Here is an 18022-nt window from a genome sequence, read left to right as displayed (position 1 = left end):
AACACCAAGAAGATAGCCATTCTGTGCACAGCTATTTTGTTTTAGTATGATGAAAGTTAAATACTGACCACAGCATTAGATTTCAGTTTGTTGCTCTTAGACTCGTACAGTGCCCCTCATTGACAGGTCATATTAGTTTTCATTTAACAATGGCTCTTTACGTTCACATATAACATGTCACTGTGTCTCACTCTGAAAGACAGCCATTTTCTGTTTATTCCTGTGAGTGGCCACTGTCATGAATTTCATCTTGCTGCTGCTATATTCATATTCTTCCACTAAGTATTAAAACATATTTGTGATTATTTAATGGTGATCATGGAATAGCCTTTGCTTTCACACAGTCTGCCTCCCCTAAAAGATGTCACAGTGGTCATATAATTGCCGCTTGCTTTCACACAGTCTGCTTCCCCTGAATAATCGCGCCTTTCTGTGTATACCTCCAATAGCTTACTCTGCTGAAAGGTAAAATAAATAATCCCCATAGTAATGCATTTCATCTTGCTGTTCTCAGGCACATGCCTTTCACTTCCCTAGCAAGCTATATCAATAGTCTTAATATTGATGAAGAATTATCCATTTGTTTCCATGCAGTGTGCCTTCTCACCTCTCACCCTAAAACATGGCTATATTCTGACTATTTGCACTTTGGATGTTTGATGACAGGCAATTCAGTATACAAATGACTTTAAGGTATTTCAGATTGCTGCACTGTTACAACTACTCTGTCTTATTTCAGCAAGAAATTTCAATGGACATGTAACAGTAATTGAGTGCTGCTTTTTTTTCACACCTGTTCTTCCTGTCTTCCTCCAATCCCTGCTTAGTTTGGGATATTTGTCTTTGATTGTAGTGAAAGAAATAATGGCCATTCTTATTGTATTTTAGCTTGCTGTAGTCAGTCATACAGATTATTTCACTGCAAACTATATTAATAATTCTAAGTGTTGATAAGTAATGTCCATATGCTTTTGGTCTCTCCCCCACCTTCCTTGTCTTCCAGTGTATGACTGTGATCAAAGTTTAAGAAAATATTGTTTACAGTAATGTATAGATGTACTTGCTGCTAATTAAATCTATTCCCCAGCCCTGCTGTTACCATAACTGTTGTATGTATATATTTTTGATGAAATGGCTTGTTTAGTAAAATATAAACCAAGCTGTGCAAAACTATGCAAATGGATAAATTATCTCCCTATTAATGGTAGTAAAATGTATATCAAGCTGTGCAAAACTATGCAAATGTATGAATTATTTATCTCTATTAATGGTGAGAGTGATGAATAGCAGAACTGAAATGTGATCCAAATTGTGTGTATATTTTGGGAAACATTTTCAGTCGTATCTCGTCAAACTCATTATCATTGATGGAAATTAGTTAACATTTTCCTTCCATTTTAATGGTTTAGGAAGTCACAGCTGCAGCAACAGCAGAGTTGCTGAAACGACAAGAAGAACTGGAGCGCAAAGCAGCAGAACTGGACAGAAGAGAGAGGGAGTTGCAGAGTGCTGCGCTTGGAAGCACTGCATGTAAGTAAGTAGGTGTGCGGTAACAGTGAAGTAACACTGGAGGCACTGCATGTAAGTAGGTGTGCGGTAAGAGTGTAGTAATACTGGAGGCACTGCATGTAAGTAAGTAGGTGTGCGGTAACAGTGAAGTAACACTGGAGGCACTGCATGTAAGTAAGTAGGTGTGTGGTAAGAGTGAAGTACACTGGAGGCACTGCATGTAAGTAAATAGGTGTGCGGTAAGAGTGAAGTAACACTGGAGGCATTGCATGTAAGTAAGTAGGCATGCATAAGAGTGAAGTAGCATAGTAGGCGCTGCCTGTAAGTAGGTAGGTCTGCGTAATAGTGAAGTATATGTTGGAGGCACTGCATGTGAGTAAGTAGGTAGGTGTGTGTGTAGTAATGGAGGTATTGCAGGAAAGTAGGTGTGCAGTTAGAGTGAAGTAACACTGGAGGCACTGCATGAGAGTAAATAGGTGTGTGTGTGTGTGTGTGTGTGTGTGTGTGTGTGTGTGTGTGTGTGTGAGTGAAGTAACGGATATATTGCATGTTGCAAGCAAATAGGTGTAAGAGTGAGGTAGTGCTGGAGGAATTGCTTGTAAGTAAATAGGTGTGTGTGTATGTGTGTGTGTCTTAACAGAGGCATTGCATGAAAGTAGGTGTGCGATTAGATTGAAATAACAGTGGAGGCATTGCATGTAAGTACATAGGTATGCGTGTGAGAGTGAAGTAACATTTGATGCATCGCATTTTGTAAGCAAATAGGTGTAAGAGTGAAGTAATGCTGGAGGCATTGCATATAAGTAAATGTTTGTAAGAGTGAAGTAACATTGGAGGTATTGCATACAGGTAAGTAGGTGTACATAAGAGTGAAGCAACACTGAAGGCACTACATGTAAGTAAGTAGAGTTTGTGTGTGTGTGATGTCACATAGAGATTGCATGTAAGTAGGTGTGTGGTTGGAGTGAAGTAACACTGGAGGCACTGCATGTAAGTTAATAGGTATATGTGTGAGAGTGAAGTAACGTTGGAGGCATTGCATGTAAGCAAATAGGTGTTTGTAAGAGTGAAGTAATGTTGGAGGCATTGCATGAAAGTAATTAGGTGTGCAGTAAGAGTGCAGTAACACTGGAGGCATTGCTTTTAAGTAAATAGGTGTATGTAAGAATAAAGTAACATTTAATATTTGTTGCAGTCTTCTTAAGTTGTGCTTTCAGAGCCATGTAACAAATTTTAGATGTGTGCTGTAGAGGACATTTTGGGGAGTTTTCAGTGTGTTCTGTGGCTGATCTTCATTTTCTGAAGTGCTGTGACTGTCTTGTTTAAGTTCATAGATTTGTTTCAAACTCATCAGCACAAAGGCCATGAAGTTATTTGCTTCTCCAGAAGCATGTATAAATGCATATCCAGCCTTTTATCTACCAGATTTGTTTTGTAAAATCCGCTGATTTATGAGCTTGAAATTCAACAGCTGATGTATTTATCATTAGAAGGAAGAGTGTGTGAGGCAGACTGATATCAGTCCACACATCATTTATCATTTCCTTAACTAATCTTCCTTCTCATAATGTACAGGATTGAGATGTAGAATTTCCAGATTAATCTGTTTTAAAAAGTGTCGGATTAAAGAAAGATTTAAAAAATTAAATTGGTTTATTTTGGATTAGTAAAGACTGACTTCCCAGTAACAGTTTGCCACAGTAAGGGCTGTCTGCCCCATTTCACATTTGGGATCAACTTCTTTGAAACAGTCACCAAAGCCGTAGACAAGGGTAAGGCAGTTCACACAACCTATCTTGACCTCGCCAAGGCTTTTGACACCATCCCCCATTCTGGAATCATAGATAAACTCACTAAATTGGGTATAAATCCATACGTCACAACATGGGTTGCCAACTGGCTCACTGACAGAACCCGCACTGTAAAAGTTGCAGACTCCAAATCTGACTTCAAACCTGTTACAAGTGTTGCACCACAGGGTTCAGTCTTCGGTCCTCTCCTGTTTGGTATCTACTTCTCTGAAGTACAGGCTAACACAGAGGGCCTCTGGCTGATGAAGTTCGGTATCTACTTCTCTGAAGTACAGGCTAACACAGAGGGCCTCTGGCTGATGAAGTTCGCAGATGACGACTAATTATGTGCCATAGTCGTGTCCCCGAACGATGTGGACATCCTACAGAAGGGCCTCACTGAAAGTGATGCCTGGTGTCAGAGCTACGGCCTCAAGCTCAGTGCCAAAAAGTGCATTGTCATCCCCTTTGGTAAAAACTCGGTACCCATGAGCTACCACATAGGCGACATTCCACTTAGCGCCGAAGGTGTGATGAGACCTTGGGACTCAGGTGGACAGCAGTCTCTCCTTTGATAATCACATCACCACAGTTGTCAGGAAATCCTTCTATGTGGCACACCTCATCACGAAAGGGTTCTCATCCAGGAAAAAAGAGGTCATTGTTCCCCTCTACTCAGCTCTCATTGGACCCATTATTGAGTACAACACCCCTTTTGGAATGTACCTCACAAGACATCTGCAGTAGCTGGAAAGGCCACAAAAATACCTCACAAAGAAGATTACAGGACTCAGATGCCCTACTCTGACCGTCCCAAGAAACTCCAGCTTTACTCCTAAAGCATATTACCTAGTCAGAGGTGATCTCTGCCTAACATACAAAGCTATGTCAAACCTAGAGCTGCTGGACATGCTACACCTAAAGAAATCCCATTCCCTCTGAACTACATGCTCCAGGGACCTAAACCTTGTCACCACAATAAACAGAACATGCTGGAGGGATAGATTCCTGTCCCAGAGACTTCCTCATTAGCACTCTTCAGGAAAAGTCTTGATGAGTGGATGGGAAATAGGAAATTCACCTGGGGATCACTTCTGTGGCTCTGCTCGATAGGGGCACAGAAAAATAACTTTCTTGGGTGGCGAAAGCCAGGGAACCTTATTGGCTAGGCTTACATAGGCCCTTGGACTGATAGCATGGTACCTACCTATGAACCTAAGAATAGACAGCATATTCACTAAATTGAAATTATTTTGGAGGGCATCTACTGGAATAGAGGGACTTGCATCCCCTGATGTTAGGACTCTGCACTTACCCCTCTCCTAAATGATCTTTGAAGATACTATCACTGAGGGCTTACTAGCTCAGAAAAAAAGAGAAATGTTATGTCTTTTTCTGCAGGTCGGCATGAACTTAGAGGTAGTTTATTTAGAAATTTGAGGCTTGGGATGAGTGCAGCCATATTGACCTTGTACGTCGGACTGCCCTTGCAAAAAAAAAAAACAGAATTACGGATTTGCTCAAGTACATCATTCAGCTGACAGTAAAATCATCCTCTGTGGATCAGGCTTAAGTTACTTAAGTTTGATACTTCAAAACATAGTGAATGAAGTGTATAGTGAAGGAAATGTATTTTACTGTGGGGTGTATTGTACAGAACAGAAAATACAAGTAACGATTAATGTGAACTTGTGTAAGGCCTTGTTCATGATGTATACGTAGATACTAAAGATTCTTTCATATTGTTCTAGTCTAATTATATCTTGCAAGGTGTAATTCCACAGTGGACCATTGTGTTGTGGAAGTGGTCTTAAAATTGATCAGGATAAAGAAGTGAGGGAGGAAGCATATGTTTACTGGAAGGTGAATAGTACTTTCTATTCTAAAACGACTGGCCACAAAAACATGGTGGGGATGTGATGAGCTCCATTATCTGAACTAGAGAACAACACTGCATGCTTATTTTATACTTGGAAATTGAACGGTAGTGGGAGTAGTTGGACTAGTAATGTTGTTCAGATACTGTGCAGTCTGTCATCACCTTTTGAGAAGCTTATAGTAAGTCAGCCGTGGGTAAATTTACAGCAATATACCTGTTGCTAAATTTTCCACTATAAGGAACTAACATACTTGTTTGTGAAGTGTTGTATTTGATATATGTATGTATAAAGTTTGCTTTTGTCAGATTATACCCTACATGATGTAATTTCAGAATGGAGCACTGCATTCTAAGACTGGTCATGTCAGTGATTTGGATAAAGGGATAAGGATATGTATGTCTACTGAGAGAAGTGCAGTCCTTTCCATTCTGAAAAGGCAAGATTTTGTAGCAGGAGGCAGATTTTTTTTAATGCAGTGTCTTCAGACTTCAGTCAAACTAAACATTTTGCTCTGTTGTGTAATTAAGTGAGTGAGGAAAAAAATGGAATAGATGTTGAAAGCTCCAGAACACCCCATAGCATCACCTTTGCAGTTCATCATCATGGTATAACTGAGTGACCACAGATTGTGAATAGGTATGAAAAAGGTGGTTTTTGTTTTCCTTCTTGGGTCATGGGATATGTGAATTTAACAAAGTAAGTACATACACAAAAACAAGATAATGCCGTTATGAATGTGGGCTGACAAAGACTGGATTCTCTAGTACAGTTTAGTATGTTTAAGTCTGTACCTTCTAGGCAACTAAGGAATGACTTATTGGCAGAAAGAAGCTCGACAGTGGCACAAGAAAATAACTTTCTTGGGCGGCGTAAGCCAGGGAACCTTGTTGGCTAGGCTTACGTAGGCCCTTGGGATGATAGCCTAGTACCTACCTATGAGCCTTAGATGTAACTGCTGATACAACCAAGAAGAAAGCTTTTAGATTGCACTTTCCACTAAGTGTATCAGTAGCAGAATATACGCATGTCAATAGGAAAAGATACTATCAAAATGTGGCAATGGCACTTTTCTTAAGTGACGAACCCTGCAGCTTGTCCTCTGGTCATGGAAATGCAGAGATGGGGAGAACAATGTTGAAGGAAAATGGGAATGATGAATTTCTATCAGTGAAGAAAAGAAGTCAGTTTTTATTATGTACTTTTGCAAAGCAAATGATTGAAACTGATCACTTTTCCAAAATAAAAGAGAAAACACACAGAGAAGACGATATGTTTTCACCATGACAAAACTGTTAGTATGGAACAAAGATATAATGCTGTGAGCTTGCAATGGCTTCAGTTCTGTAGCCTTGCATTTAGGTTCATCTGTCTGTGCTTGCATGCTGCATTACTTTGAGCAGTCCCTTAAGCAGACAGTGTTTCTGAGTCATACCTGAAAGATAGTACCATACCAGTATAGAAGAAGAATAATACAAAAATAAATATCTCATATCCCGCTGGTATCTGCTGGTCTTTTTGGGGTTCCTTGCCTCAGATAACATTCAGTTACTCTGCTGCCCTCTCATGACTGCCCAGCCTCCTCTGAACAGTCCAACAGCAGGAAAATGAATAGGAAAAGCTTGCTTCTGACCAGTATTAACACTCCTCATGAATTCTGCCATTGGGGTCAGAGAGAAACATGGACTGAGGCTGGCAACCAACAGTTTCATATATAGTGTTGACGGAGCTTTTTTGCATAATGCAAACCCCTTCCCCTATGAGCTGATATTGGCATCATATGTAGGGCATATCATAAGATGTGGCCTGTAAGGCCATTCCCATCCCAGACAGTATATTGTCCATGCTTCCTCAGCCTACCCCCTCTGCCTTAACTGTACAGTCATCCCTAGTCCTGGCTACCATCAGGGCTGAAGGGAACTATCCAGTTCGTACCCACCACACAAGATGGGTAGTCCCATCATGTCTGCCAGGCAGTCGAGCACCTGAGCTCCTTTTCCAATTCTTGTTGCTTGGGTGGTAGTCAGAGCTTCATACTTCCACACCACCAGGCGCATGAACTAATGTTCGGATCCATGATACCAAAATACTAAGATATGTACCGTATTGCTTTTCATCTGCACACCCAAACGTTCCATAGATGTTGCAGTTTTAAAGACCAAGAAATTTAAGTACTGATGCATACTTTTCATATGACCATGTTTTCCACACCAGTAGCCAGTTAATTACCCTCAGCACAAGAATCCAGAAACCAACAGATCGCACAAGCTTCCTTAACTGGTTTCATCCTCTGTTCTGTGGAGGTTGGACTACTACAAGGCTTCATATTGAACAGTTGATATTTTGATCTTCTGTATTTGCTTCACTTATCTAATTCCTGCCTTAAACCTGTCAGTCACATTCCTTGTATTCACTGTCTCCCTTTTACATGCAGTCAGTGTGTGGTTTTACTTTACTCTCCTTTTGGTTTTTAATTTACTGATTTCCTTTAGGAAAAGGAAAAGTAACTCAAAATCTCTACCCCAAATTGCAGAAAAAGTAACCTCTTTAATAAGCTTGGGAAACCAGTTGTGGAAACTGCAGAATGTGATATGCTTTCAACTAATGCAGGCAGGGCAGAAACTAAGTCCATTCAAAACTGATCAAAAACATTTATAAATAAATACAGTATGCTACCATAAATAATTTATTTTGGATAAAATATTTTGGAAATGAATTGAAAATGTACTCTATCCATGTAAGTCTTTCCAAAATGCTGCTTACCCATGCTGTAGTCAGTTTGAAACTGCCTCGCCTCCCTATCAACCAGCACTACAGAGCATTATAAATAGCACCACCTTAGTGTAGTAATTTATTGATTAACTGTGGTGGTAGAATATTTCAAGGAAGACCCATTTCAACAGTAGCTCAAGAATTACAGAACACATTTCACATGAGAATAGAAGCCAGAAAGCACATTGGAAACTAAAGCAGTGAAGTTACAATTGTTTTTGTAATGGGTTCACAGGTTCATAGGCAAGTACTAGGCTAGCTGCTCTTTTGTGGCATTTTAAGCCTAGCCATTTTTCCTCAAAAAGTGAGAGTCAAGCCCTGTACTTTGTAATTATGAGTTAAGCACTTTAATCATTATACCAATGACACACTCAAGAGTGTCGCACCTCCCCTCCCTTATGCTGCGCTGCAGCATTAGTAATTCACCTCTCTGATGCGAGAATATAACATAAACCTTTCTGCATCAGAAGCACGTGTGGTATCTGTTGTGCCACTGCCACTGACAATAATAGAAGAAAGAATTATAAATGGAGTAAGCCTGTACAAACCTATACAAAAGAGTAGTTGATAAGATCATCAGTACCCCCAATACAATACCGTCCTTCATGCATCCAGTTTTCATCCACCACATATTGCACGCAACATTCCTAAGTCACACAGGGTGTTGTAGAGGATATTGTACAAACTTAAGGATTTTGTAGTAATTGATTGGGATTTTATTTGCCAAGGAAGTAACATGGTTAGATCTATGGTACTTTGGAAGTATATAGATGGAGATGGTGGTTATGTTACTATGTTTGAGGGAGTTTATGTGAGAAACAGGTAGAGTTTGTTGGTAGGGGTGGTGCTGCTCAGGGAGAGAAGAATGTTCAAAGAAAGTTAGTGTGTAAAGAATTGTAAGAGAAGCAAGAGTTGTGGTTAAGAGTAGTAGGTTTGTGAATATCGATTTGTATGTTGGGTCCATTAGGATGTATAATAAAGAAGTTAGAGTATGTAGAGTGAAGGAGTGAGGTGTGTAAGAATAAAGGTGGGAGAAGGAGAAAGTGTTGTGTGAGATGAAGTAGCTTGGGGGAAGAAGTGAACCATAAAACTAAATAAAAGGTGGTTGTAAGAGTGAAGCTACAAAATATATCAGTACAGGGTAAGGTGTGGAAAGGTTAGGGAGTGGACCTAAAAGGTAAAATAGTTTAATTAAGAAATTGTTGAGGTAGGGGGTGTGGTTGTTAAGTAGAAGTAGTATGTGGTAGGGTGATAATGGGAGGGGGTGTGGTGATAGCGGTATATAGCTAGGACCACTGGATGTGGGTGGGAATTGGGAGTAGGGTAGGGGAGTGGAGTGAGCCCGAAGGGCGAACGGAGCAAGTTAGAGCATCTATATGAAATATTTTCCAGAGACGATCAGAGAGGAGGAGATTCCAGAGGTAGAGAGAGTGGCCACAGGTCCATTCAAGGGCGGGATGAGGAGGAGAAAAGTGTATCGGTGAAGGAGAGAAGACGTCTGAGGTAAGGAGACTACAGTAGAGGTGCTTAGTTTCAGAGTTAAGCAAGCAGAATGTTTCACAACAGAAAGGGGCTATACAGAGCAGAGAAGGTGTAAAAAGAAAGAGTGACTAAATCTGGTTCTTAGAACAGGGCAGAGTTGGGTTAAGGTAGTGTAGTCCTACGTAGGGGTATAGAAAGAAGCAGGAGATGCCACCACCTAGTGGCCAGACTCTGTAATTGCAAAGGTAGGGCAAGGACACAGGGGAAAATGGGAAAGACACCAGAAAGGTAGGGAGGGAGGATTATGACTAGGGTAGGCTGCTAGCTTTTGCTCACTGGGTTGCTGTACTAATGGACAATAGTAATTTGTAGTTAGTAGTAACAAGGTGCATACATTCAATAAAAATTCCTGGGGAGGCAAGGAAGTTATAGAAGAACAGCAGGAGTTCTTATGCTTTGTCAGTTCAAGGGCGGGAAGTCAGGGATTCCAAGCAGAGACCGGGAGGCACCTGGGGTCAAGATGATTCAGCTGGGATACACTGTAAGGAAAAGGAAAATACAAAGAGCAAATTTAAACCTAGAAAATAATAACACTACAGTAGACGAAGGAAAGGAGGGGGAGAAAAAAGGAAAACATACATCAAGTAGAGGTGAGCTATCCCAAGGAGAAGGTAGATAGAAAGGAGAGAGCAGGAGGGGAAGTATCAATGCAATCAATCTAGCCAAGGAAATGCAGCACACTTCTAGACATTGTACTGTGGTTCAAGCAATACAGTTATTGATTATAGCACGTTGCTAACATTCAGTAGACAGCACCTGGGTACAATATAATTTAATACAGCATAGACAAGTATGTAAATTAAATATATATGTTAAAAAAACATTCCACTACAAAGCAAAGCACAGACTTGTAAGTGAATTAAATATATAGGGCAAAAAAACACTCCACTAAAACAAGGTGCAGTAAGCCTAGGGCCTCAGGAGCTAATGTAGAACATTTATGTAGTAGTCATCTATAAATCACAAAAAGATAAATAATATGTAGACAGTAATAGTGGCTAGAAAAATCACTATTTTTCTCTGTTTGAGCCTATGGCATCAGTGACAACATACAGACATTTTAAAGAGCAGTCAAGTATTTTTTATAATAAAAACAGATAAGCGAGCATTTGCAGCAGTCAGGAGAACCGCTCAGAGTTACTTGCGGCTCACCAACAATGTCTCTGTGCGTAATGTCTACACTCGAACACTTTCATATTGCTGGATATGGTAATTAAAGTTTAAAAATGGTTGCGGAAGCCTAATCAGCGGCTTAGCAACTAAGGCAAGGCACATCGGCTTAAAGGCTTTATATTACAGTCGCCGATGTTATGTCTGCAGCTTAGCGGCCAACGAAGGACAAAAAAAAAGGCTGCTAGGCTAAGACAGGAATAGGGACTGCTCGCCTTTACCTGTCGGGTTGATAAGGGAGCTCTTAGAGAGAAAGAGTTTACAAGGAAGGATCAGAGGTGATAGCCACATTCAGCATACAATTTAATTGTGCTTAAGCAGACATGCACAGCTGCTGAAAGTCATGCTTGGTTCGAGGAGCTGATACACGGTTACAGGGTTATTCAGCTTGATAGCAACGTTCAGTGCAGGAAGCCAATTATGCGGCTTCTGTTTGCAGTATCAGCAAAGTAGCGTATAGAACCAGTAAGGTTCTGGCCAAGACAGGGGTAAAAATGTAGTTCAAATGGGGGAGAAACAGAGATGTGGTTACAAGGTTATATCAGCTGATAGGCAGATTCAAGGTTAGGAAGCCATTACGCGGCTTCTGTTCCTGATATCAGGAATGTCAAACATAATACGGGGCAAAAGAGGTTCAAATAGGGGGAAACCAGCAGAGAGGCAGTTACTAGGTAAAGCAGTAGAAATGGCAGAGTCCGGTAATAACTAGAGTATGTATACCACTCTAGTAACTAGGCCGGAAGGTAACCCAGTGAATGCAAGAGACCTGTCCCATGTGCAGTTATGGAGGAGCCCCCAACTACACCAAGTACGATGCAGAGGGGTAGAAAGCAAAGGAGAGGTTCTTAATTAAAGCTATCAGAGTATTCAGTCTCATTGATACCACAACAAGCACAAAACACAGTAAATATACATTTTATTAATTATAGCAAGGACTCGCCCTTAATCTAAGTCAGCAGCCTATGCAGTACAGGACCAGATGGGTTGTGAGGGTATTTAAAAATGGCGCCACAAGTCCGGGGACAGTATTATAGAGTTGGGGGTGGAGTCAGTGTATGAAGAGTTGGAGGGATTGAGGCAAGAATGCGAGAGTTGAGCCAAGGTGTGAGGAGTAAAGGATAGATGTATGGAGGAGGATAAGAGAAAGTGGAAGGATGAAAGGGAATAAGATGGGGATAGAAGTGAACAGGCTAGGAGCCAGAGAGGAGGAGAAAAGTGTATCGGTGATGGAGAGATGACGTCTGAAGTAAGGAGACTACAGTAGAGGTGCTTAGTTTTAGAGTTAAGCAAGCAGAAAGTTTCACAACAGAAATGGGGCTATACAGGGCAGAGAAGGTGTAAAAAGAAAGTGACTAACTCTGGTTCTTAGAACAGGGCAGAGTTGAGTTAAGGTAGTGTAGTCCAACATAGGGGTATAGAAAGAAGCAGGAGATGCCACCACCTAGTGGCCAGACTCAGTAATTGCAAAGGTAGGCCAAGAACACGGGGGAAAATGGGGAAGACACCAGAAAGGTAGGGAGGGAGGATTACGACTAGGGTAGGCTGCTAGCTTTTGCTCACTGGGTTGCTGTACTACTGGGCAATAGTAATTCATAGTTAGTAGTAAAAAGATACATACATTCAATAAACATTCCTGGGGAGGCAAGGAAGTTATAGAAGAACAGCAGGAGTTCTTATGCTCTTAGTTCAAGGGCGTTTGATCATACTGTTTGATTGCTTTGCTTTGGGAGTGGTGAAAGTTAAGAAGTAAACCCTTTTCAAGGTGTTTACTAACTGCTTTGTCTTTTGCTGTCCGGTAAGGAACCATGCATTTGAGTATGTGGACATCAGAAGCAATTCCAGTGCTTGTTTAAAAAAAATGTCTTCATTGTGAATATTTTCACCATGGGTATGTGGTCATTGGTTTACAGCTTTACAAGGCCTTATTACTAGGACTGGGACAGAAAGTGCTGAGCCATCTTTAACAGCACGGTTATTTGGTACCTAACCTTATGAGCTTTTGCCTGTCCTCTGACTCGTGGCTTCCAGCTCCTTGTTTGTTTTTTTTATACTGATTTTGATACTTCCTACATGTGTGGAGTACTCCCAGCATCAGGTACAGTAAATAGGTGCTCACCATGTCATTTGAATGGTAAACCAGTCCTTACTGGAGTATGGTAAGTACCTTCACATCAGTCCCCTTAAGTCTGGATAGCTCCTTCTCTTTGTGGTAGCTTTGGGATTCGACTGTAAGCTGGATAAGGATATAATTATGCATCCTTGTACAACATAGCTTTGTCCTTTGTTTTCCTTTCTTGCAAACTCTGCTTCTCCGGTGGGTTGGGGTGAACTGGCAGCTACAGGGGCATGATGTCCTGTCTTTGTCCAGCAATGACGTCACACTATATACTGGTAGGATGTGCTTGTGCCTTACAATAAGAACAGAGTTGTGGAAATGAAAGCAGTGAGGGGGATATTGCAGTTATATCTGTTGGTAAGGATTCTCTCTCAAATTGTCTGATTCACACATGTTTTTTCACTGTCTGTGATGAGAGAATACTTAGTCTGCTTCTGGAATATTTACATTTCCCATCATAACTACCCTCCTTTTCTTGACTTCAGTTTATGGGTTGGGCTGTACATGTTGCCTCTGCACCAGTTTAGTGATGTTCATCGTGTTACCCTGCTGCAGTCATCACACTTGGGTTATCCTGTCGTCAGGCGGTCTCGCAGTCAGCCGGAATTCCAAAGTCTTGGTCCAGCGTCTGTTGCTGTCGCCTCTTCCCTGACGTCAGTGCGCCAGGGGTATATATAATGCAACCGACGCCATTTTCTTCAGTCTTTCTTGCCGCGCGGTGCCCAAAGCAGAAGCAGTTCACAAGTGCCGGTTGGCCGACTCCTGAGATATTCGAATTTCAGACAAAAGTCTTCTATAAAGCTAAGTACCCCATTGGGGAAACTTTTCTTGCCTCAGACCGATGTCAGAAAAAGTTAACAGTTGTATTTCTTGTGGGAAGCAAATACCTCATAAGGATTTTCATTCTTATTGCATACCTTGCCTAGGCCCAGACCACGACGTCACTACTTGTCGGTTTTGTGCTAGGTTTAATAAGCGTACTATTAAAAGACGCTTCGATTTCGCACAACACTACTTCGGTAGGAAATTTAACTACACCATGCCGTCGGAGCAACCGTGCACAAAAAACACAGGGATAAGGACAGACTGCCCAGGCCTAAGCCAGATTCCGAGGCCTCGGCTGATCCAGTCTCCGGTTCTCTGGTCCTCAGTGAGGCTCCGATGCAGTCCCTGACTACAGTAGATCTGGAACCCGAGACCGCTACGGAAATTTTGACAGAATGCACCAGGCCAACGCAGCCTTTTACTTCAGGCTCTTCCGACGACTTTGCTACAAAAGACATCGGTGCTACAGAAATGCCATCGGTTTCTGAAGGCGTTTTCAGACCGACGACTCACCATTAAAACGTTTTCTAAGTCGAAGACACCTTCTAAATCTAAAAGGTCTGCACTTCAGTCTCCTGTTCAAAGCCCCATGCCTAAGAAACAGATGCTCAAAATGGCTGAAGATTTGATTTCTTTAATCAGGGGTTCCCAGCCCCCTCCTGACAAAAGGCCTAGACAAGAGGAAGATTATGCATCCTCTGAGCAAATGTCCATTTCTTCAGACTCCTCTGAGGACCAAGACTACTCCTTCTCTCCTTATGAAGATTCTGATGCTGAGGACTCTATTCCCTCAGCTTCTCCTCCTGAAGACTACTCCTTTGGGGAAACTTTACACACTATGAGGGAACATTTTCATTGGGAAGGTCAGGACTACTCTGATTCAAAGAAAAGGCTCAGAGAGTTTCTTTTACTCCCCCAACACAGACCACTTGCCATCCCACCAGTTTTGGACATTGTGGATGATGTCTATTTAGAATCTAGTTTCAACCCGGACTCTCTACCTCCTGCTCCGGCTAAGCCTGACAGATACTACAGGGTGCCTGATTCCCACAAATTTCTTTACAAAAGCCCTGTAGCTGACCCAGAGACTATCTCCCAGGGTCCCAAGGGGGCTAAGGCTTCTATGGCTAAAAACCTAGTATCTTCTGAGAGGGATTCCAGAGCATTAGACAGGTGGGGGAAAAAGGTTTACACCTCAGCCACACTAGCTATGAGGGCACTGAATTGTCAATTTCACATGCTTAAGTATCAGCAATTTCTAATCTCTCAGTTAAAGCAAAGAATAACCACTCTCCCTCAACAATCTGAATTGAAAGAAGTACAGGATCTGTTGCACGCCACTGAGCAGGTGGGCAAACATACTTTACAATGTGGGTTTGATTCTTTGGAGGCCTCCTGCAGAGCAACTGTCACTGGGTCTGTTATACGTAGGCATGCTTGGTTAAAGGAACAAACTCTGCCTGATCATGTTAAAGCAAAACTACTAGATACTCCCTTAAAGCAGGATGTCCTTTTTGGAGTTAAAGCAGAAGAAGTTTTAAGGAAAATGGAAGATAAGGCAAAATCTATGCAGACAGTCAAAGATTTCCTACAAGTACAACCCCCTCACTTCAGCAGAAACTGGCCAACAAAAAATTGGTCCTTTCCAGCCACTGACAGACCACAAAGGGGTAAATACAGACGCCCAAGGGGCAGAGGACAACCACAAGCCCAGTATAAACCTCGCCAATGGGGCACTACAACACAGAAGGGAGGAGAAGACAGGTCTCAATCCACCAGAAGGCAAACTCAATGACTTGCAACTCATCTGGCCAAGCAATACTCTCTTGGCAGCCCCCTTGGGGGGAAAACTCGCACTTTTTGCAGACAACTGGCACATTGTCACAAAAGACAAATGGGTCCTAGACATAATTTTACGAGGATACAGATTCCACTTTCACACCTTGCCAATGAAAAGAGGAATGCCAAACCTGCCACAAAATCAATGGGCAGAGGCACAAAAGCAAATTACAGCTCTCATGGACATGAGAGCCATTCAACTGGTACCTACTCAAGAGCAAGGCCAAGGATTTTACTCAAGACTCTTTCTAGTGCCCCGAAAGGACAATGTCTGGAGACCAATTCTGGACCTTTCAATTCTAAACACTTACTTACAAGTACCTAAATTCAAGATGCTAACACTACAGCAGCTACTTCCCATGTTGGGCAAGGAAGCATGGCTAGTAACGTTGGACCTCAAGGAGGCATACCTGCATGTCCCTATCAGACAAAGTTGCAGAAGATACCTCCGTTTCATTGCAGGTTCAACCCATTACCAATTCTCTGCACTGCCCTTTGGCTTATCTACTGCGCCCAGAGTTTTCACAAAATGCCTGGCACCAGTAATTGCATACTGCAGACAAAGAGGAATTCAAATATATCCATACCTGGACGACTGCCTCATCCAAGCAGAAAGCAAAGACATTCTCTTACATCATCTGGCCTTTGTAAAGCATCTACTAAACTGCCTGGGGTACACAGTAAATGAAAAGAAGTCAAAACTAGTACCCTCACAAAAAATGACATTCCTGGGTGCCAGCTTGAATACAACAGCCCAGAAGGCTTATCTTACGCCAGACAAGCAACTACAACTGACTCAATATTTCAAGACAATGGCAACAAAGACCCAATTAACTGCAAGAAAAATTCTGCAGGCTCTGGGCTTCATGGCATCTTGCATACTAATAATACCATTTGCAAAGCTGCATATGAGGAAATTACAGTGGTACCTAAAAAGCGTATGGTCTCAACACAGCCACAGCTTGGACACAATGATATCTCTCATTCCCTGCCTACAACAGGAATTTCTATGGTGGTCACAGGCATGTCACCTCAACAAGGGTCAGCCTTTCACCTTGCCCCCAGCCAGGCAAACTATCACAACAGATGTTTCAGACTATGCCTGGGGGGCACACATGGCAGGACAATGCATTTAAGGCCTATGGACTGCAGATCAAAGAAATCTGCACATAAATCAAAAAGAGATGCTAGCTGTACAGCAATCTCTGACAGCCTTCAAGGATCTATTACATCCAGGACAACTTGCAATAAAGACGGACAACACCACAGTAATGTGGTACATAAACAAACAAGGGGGTACACATTCCTACTCTCTATGCAGGCAAGCAATGATCTTATGGAACACAGCTCTGGCCTACCAAGTCCAGTTACAAGCTCAATTCCTGCCAGGACAGAAGAACACATTGGCAGACGACCTCAGCAGAAACATCAAAGATCCCCACGAGTGTAAACTAGATCCACAAATATTTGCAATGATAACTCAAAAATGGGGCCTTCCAGACATAGACCTGTTTGCCAGTCCTCAAAACTATCAACTGACAAAATTTTGTACAGGGACATTTCACCATCAAGCTTGGAAAGTGGACTCTCTCTCTTTCAGTTGGAAAAACCTGACAGTATATGCCTTCCCTCCATTGCCTCTCCTCACAAAAGGTTCTTTTGAAAGTCAAAAAGGAGAGACCACAACTGATTCTCATAGCCCCAGACTGGCCATGCCAGCACTGGTATCCACTATTGAAAAATATGGCCCACAGCCCACCATGGATATTGCCTCAAATACCCCATTTGCTCACACAACAAAACAATCAGATTCTTCACAGCCAGCTCAAAACTTTAAATCTGGCTGCCTGGCAAATCAACTAAACATCCAACCAGCTCCTGTTTCACAAGCAGTTCTGGATGTTATTCTGGAAGCCAGGAGGCCAAGCACCAGGAAGGCTTATTCGGACAAATGGAAAAGGTTTTGTGCCTGGAACCAAGCTAAAGGCCAAGACACAATTCAGCCTCACATGCCTCACATTCTACAGTATTTAGCTGAGATGTTGCACAAAGGACTTTCCTTTTCCTCAATTAAAATCCATGCTTCAGCTATTTCAGCTCACTACAACACGGATCCACCTTTATTTTCACATCCTCTTCTAAGGCAGTTCCTCAGAGGGGCAAAAACATTAGACCACCCAGGAGAGCTCCTCCACCAACATGGGACCTCAAATTTGTTCTGGAAAAACTAACGCTACCTCCCTTTGAACCAGCTTTCTTTGCAGATCTTCAATTCCTATCATGGAAGACTGCCCTGCTCCTAGCAATAACTTCAGCTAGAAGAGTCTCAGAGCTACAGGCACTAATGGCAGTGGAACCTTTCCTCATTTTTCATCAAGACAGAGTTTCTCTACGAACTAATCCTTCCTTTATGCCTAAGGTGGTTTCCAGTGTAACTTTAAATCAAACCATCCACTTACCCACCTTCTTCCCCAATCCACAGAACAAAGGTGAGAGACTCCTGCGTTCCTTGGACATTCACAGGCAGGTTTGTTACTACTTGGACAAAACTAAGGCTTTCAGAAAATCTGACCAGCTCTTTG

The 18022-nt window shown here is 42.0% G+C and overlaps 1 protein-coding gene across 2 annotated transcripts in view; it reads left to right on the top strand.

The window, feature by feature from the left end:
- SCAMP3 (secretory carrier membrane protein 3) overlaps nucleotides 1-18022 on the top strand; it is a 728328-nt gene that overhangs the window by 356531 nt on the left and 353775 nt on the right. For both annotated transcript variants that reach the window (XM_044080205.1, XM_044080206.1), the window contains exon 4: nucleotides 1410-1530. In XM_044080205.1, coding sequence (XP_043936140.1) covers nucleotides 1410-1530 — 121 coding nt within the window. The remainder of the gene's footprint in view (nucleotides 1-1409; nucleotides 1531-18022) is intronic.

This window comes from Protopterus annectens, chromosome 8.part0, assembly GCF_019279795.1.
Source record: "Protopterus annectens isolate FY-2018-M chromosome 8.part0, PAN1.0, whole genome shotgun sequence".
NCBI lineage: Eukaryota > Metazoa > Chordata > Ceratodontiformes > Protopteridae > Protopterus > Protopterus annectens.
This window is presented reverse-complemented; position numbering and strand designations above follow the sequence as displayed.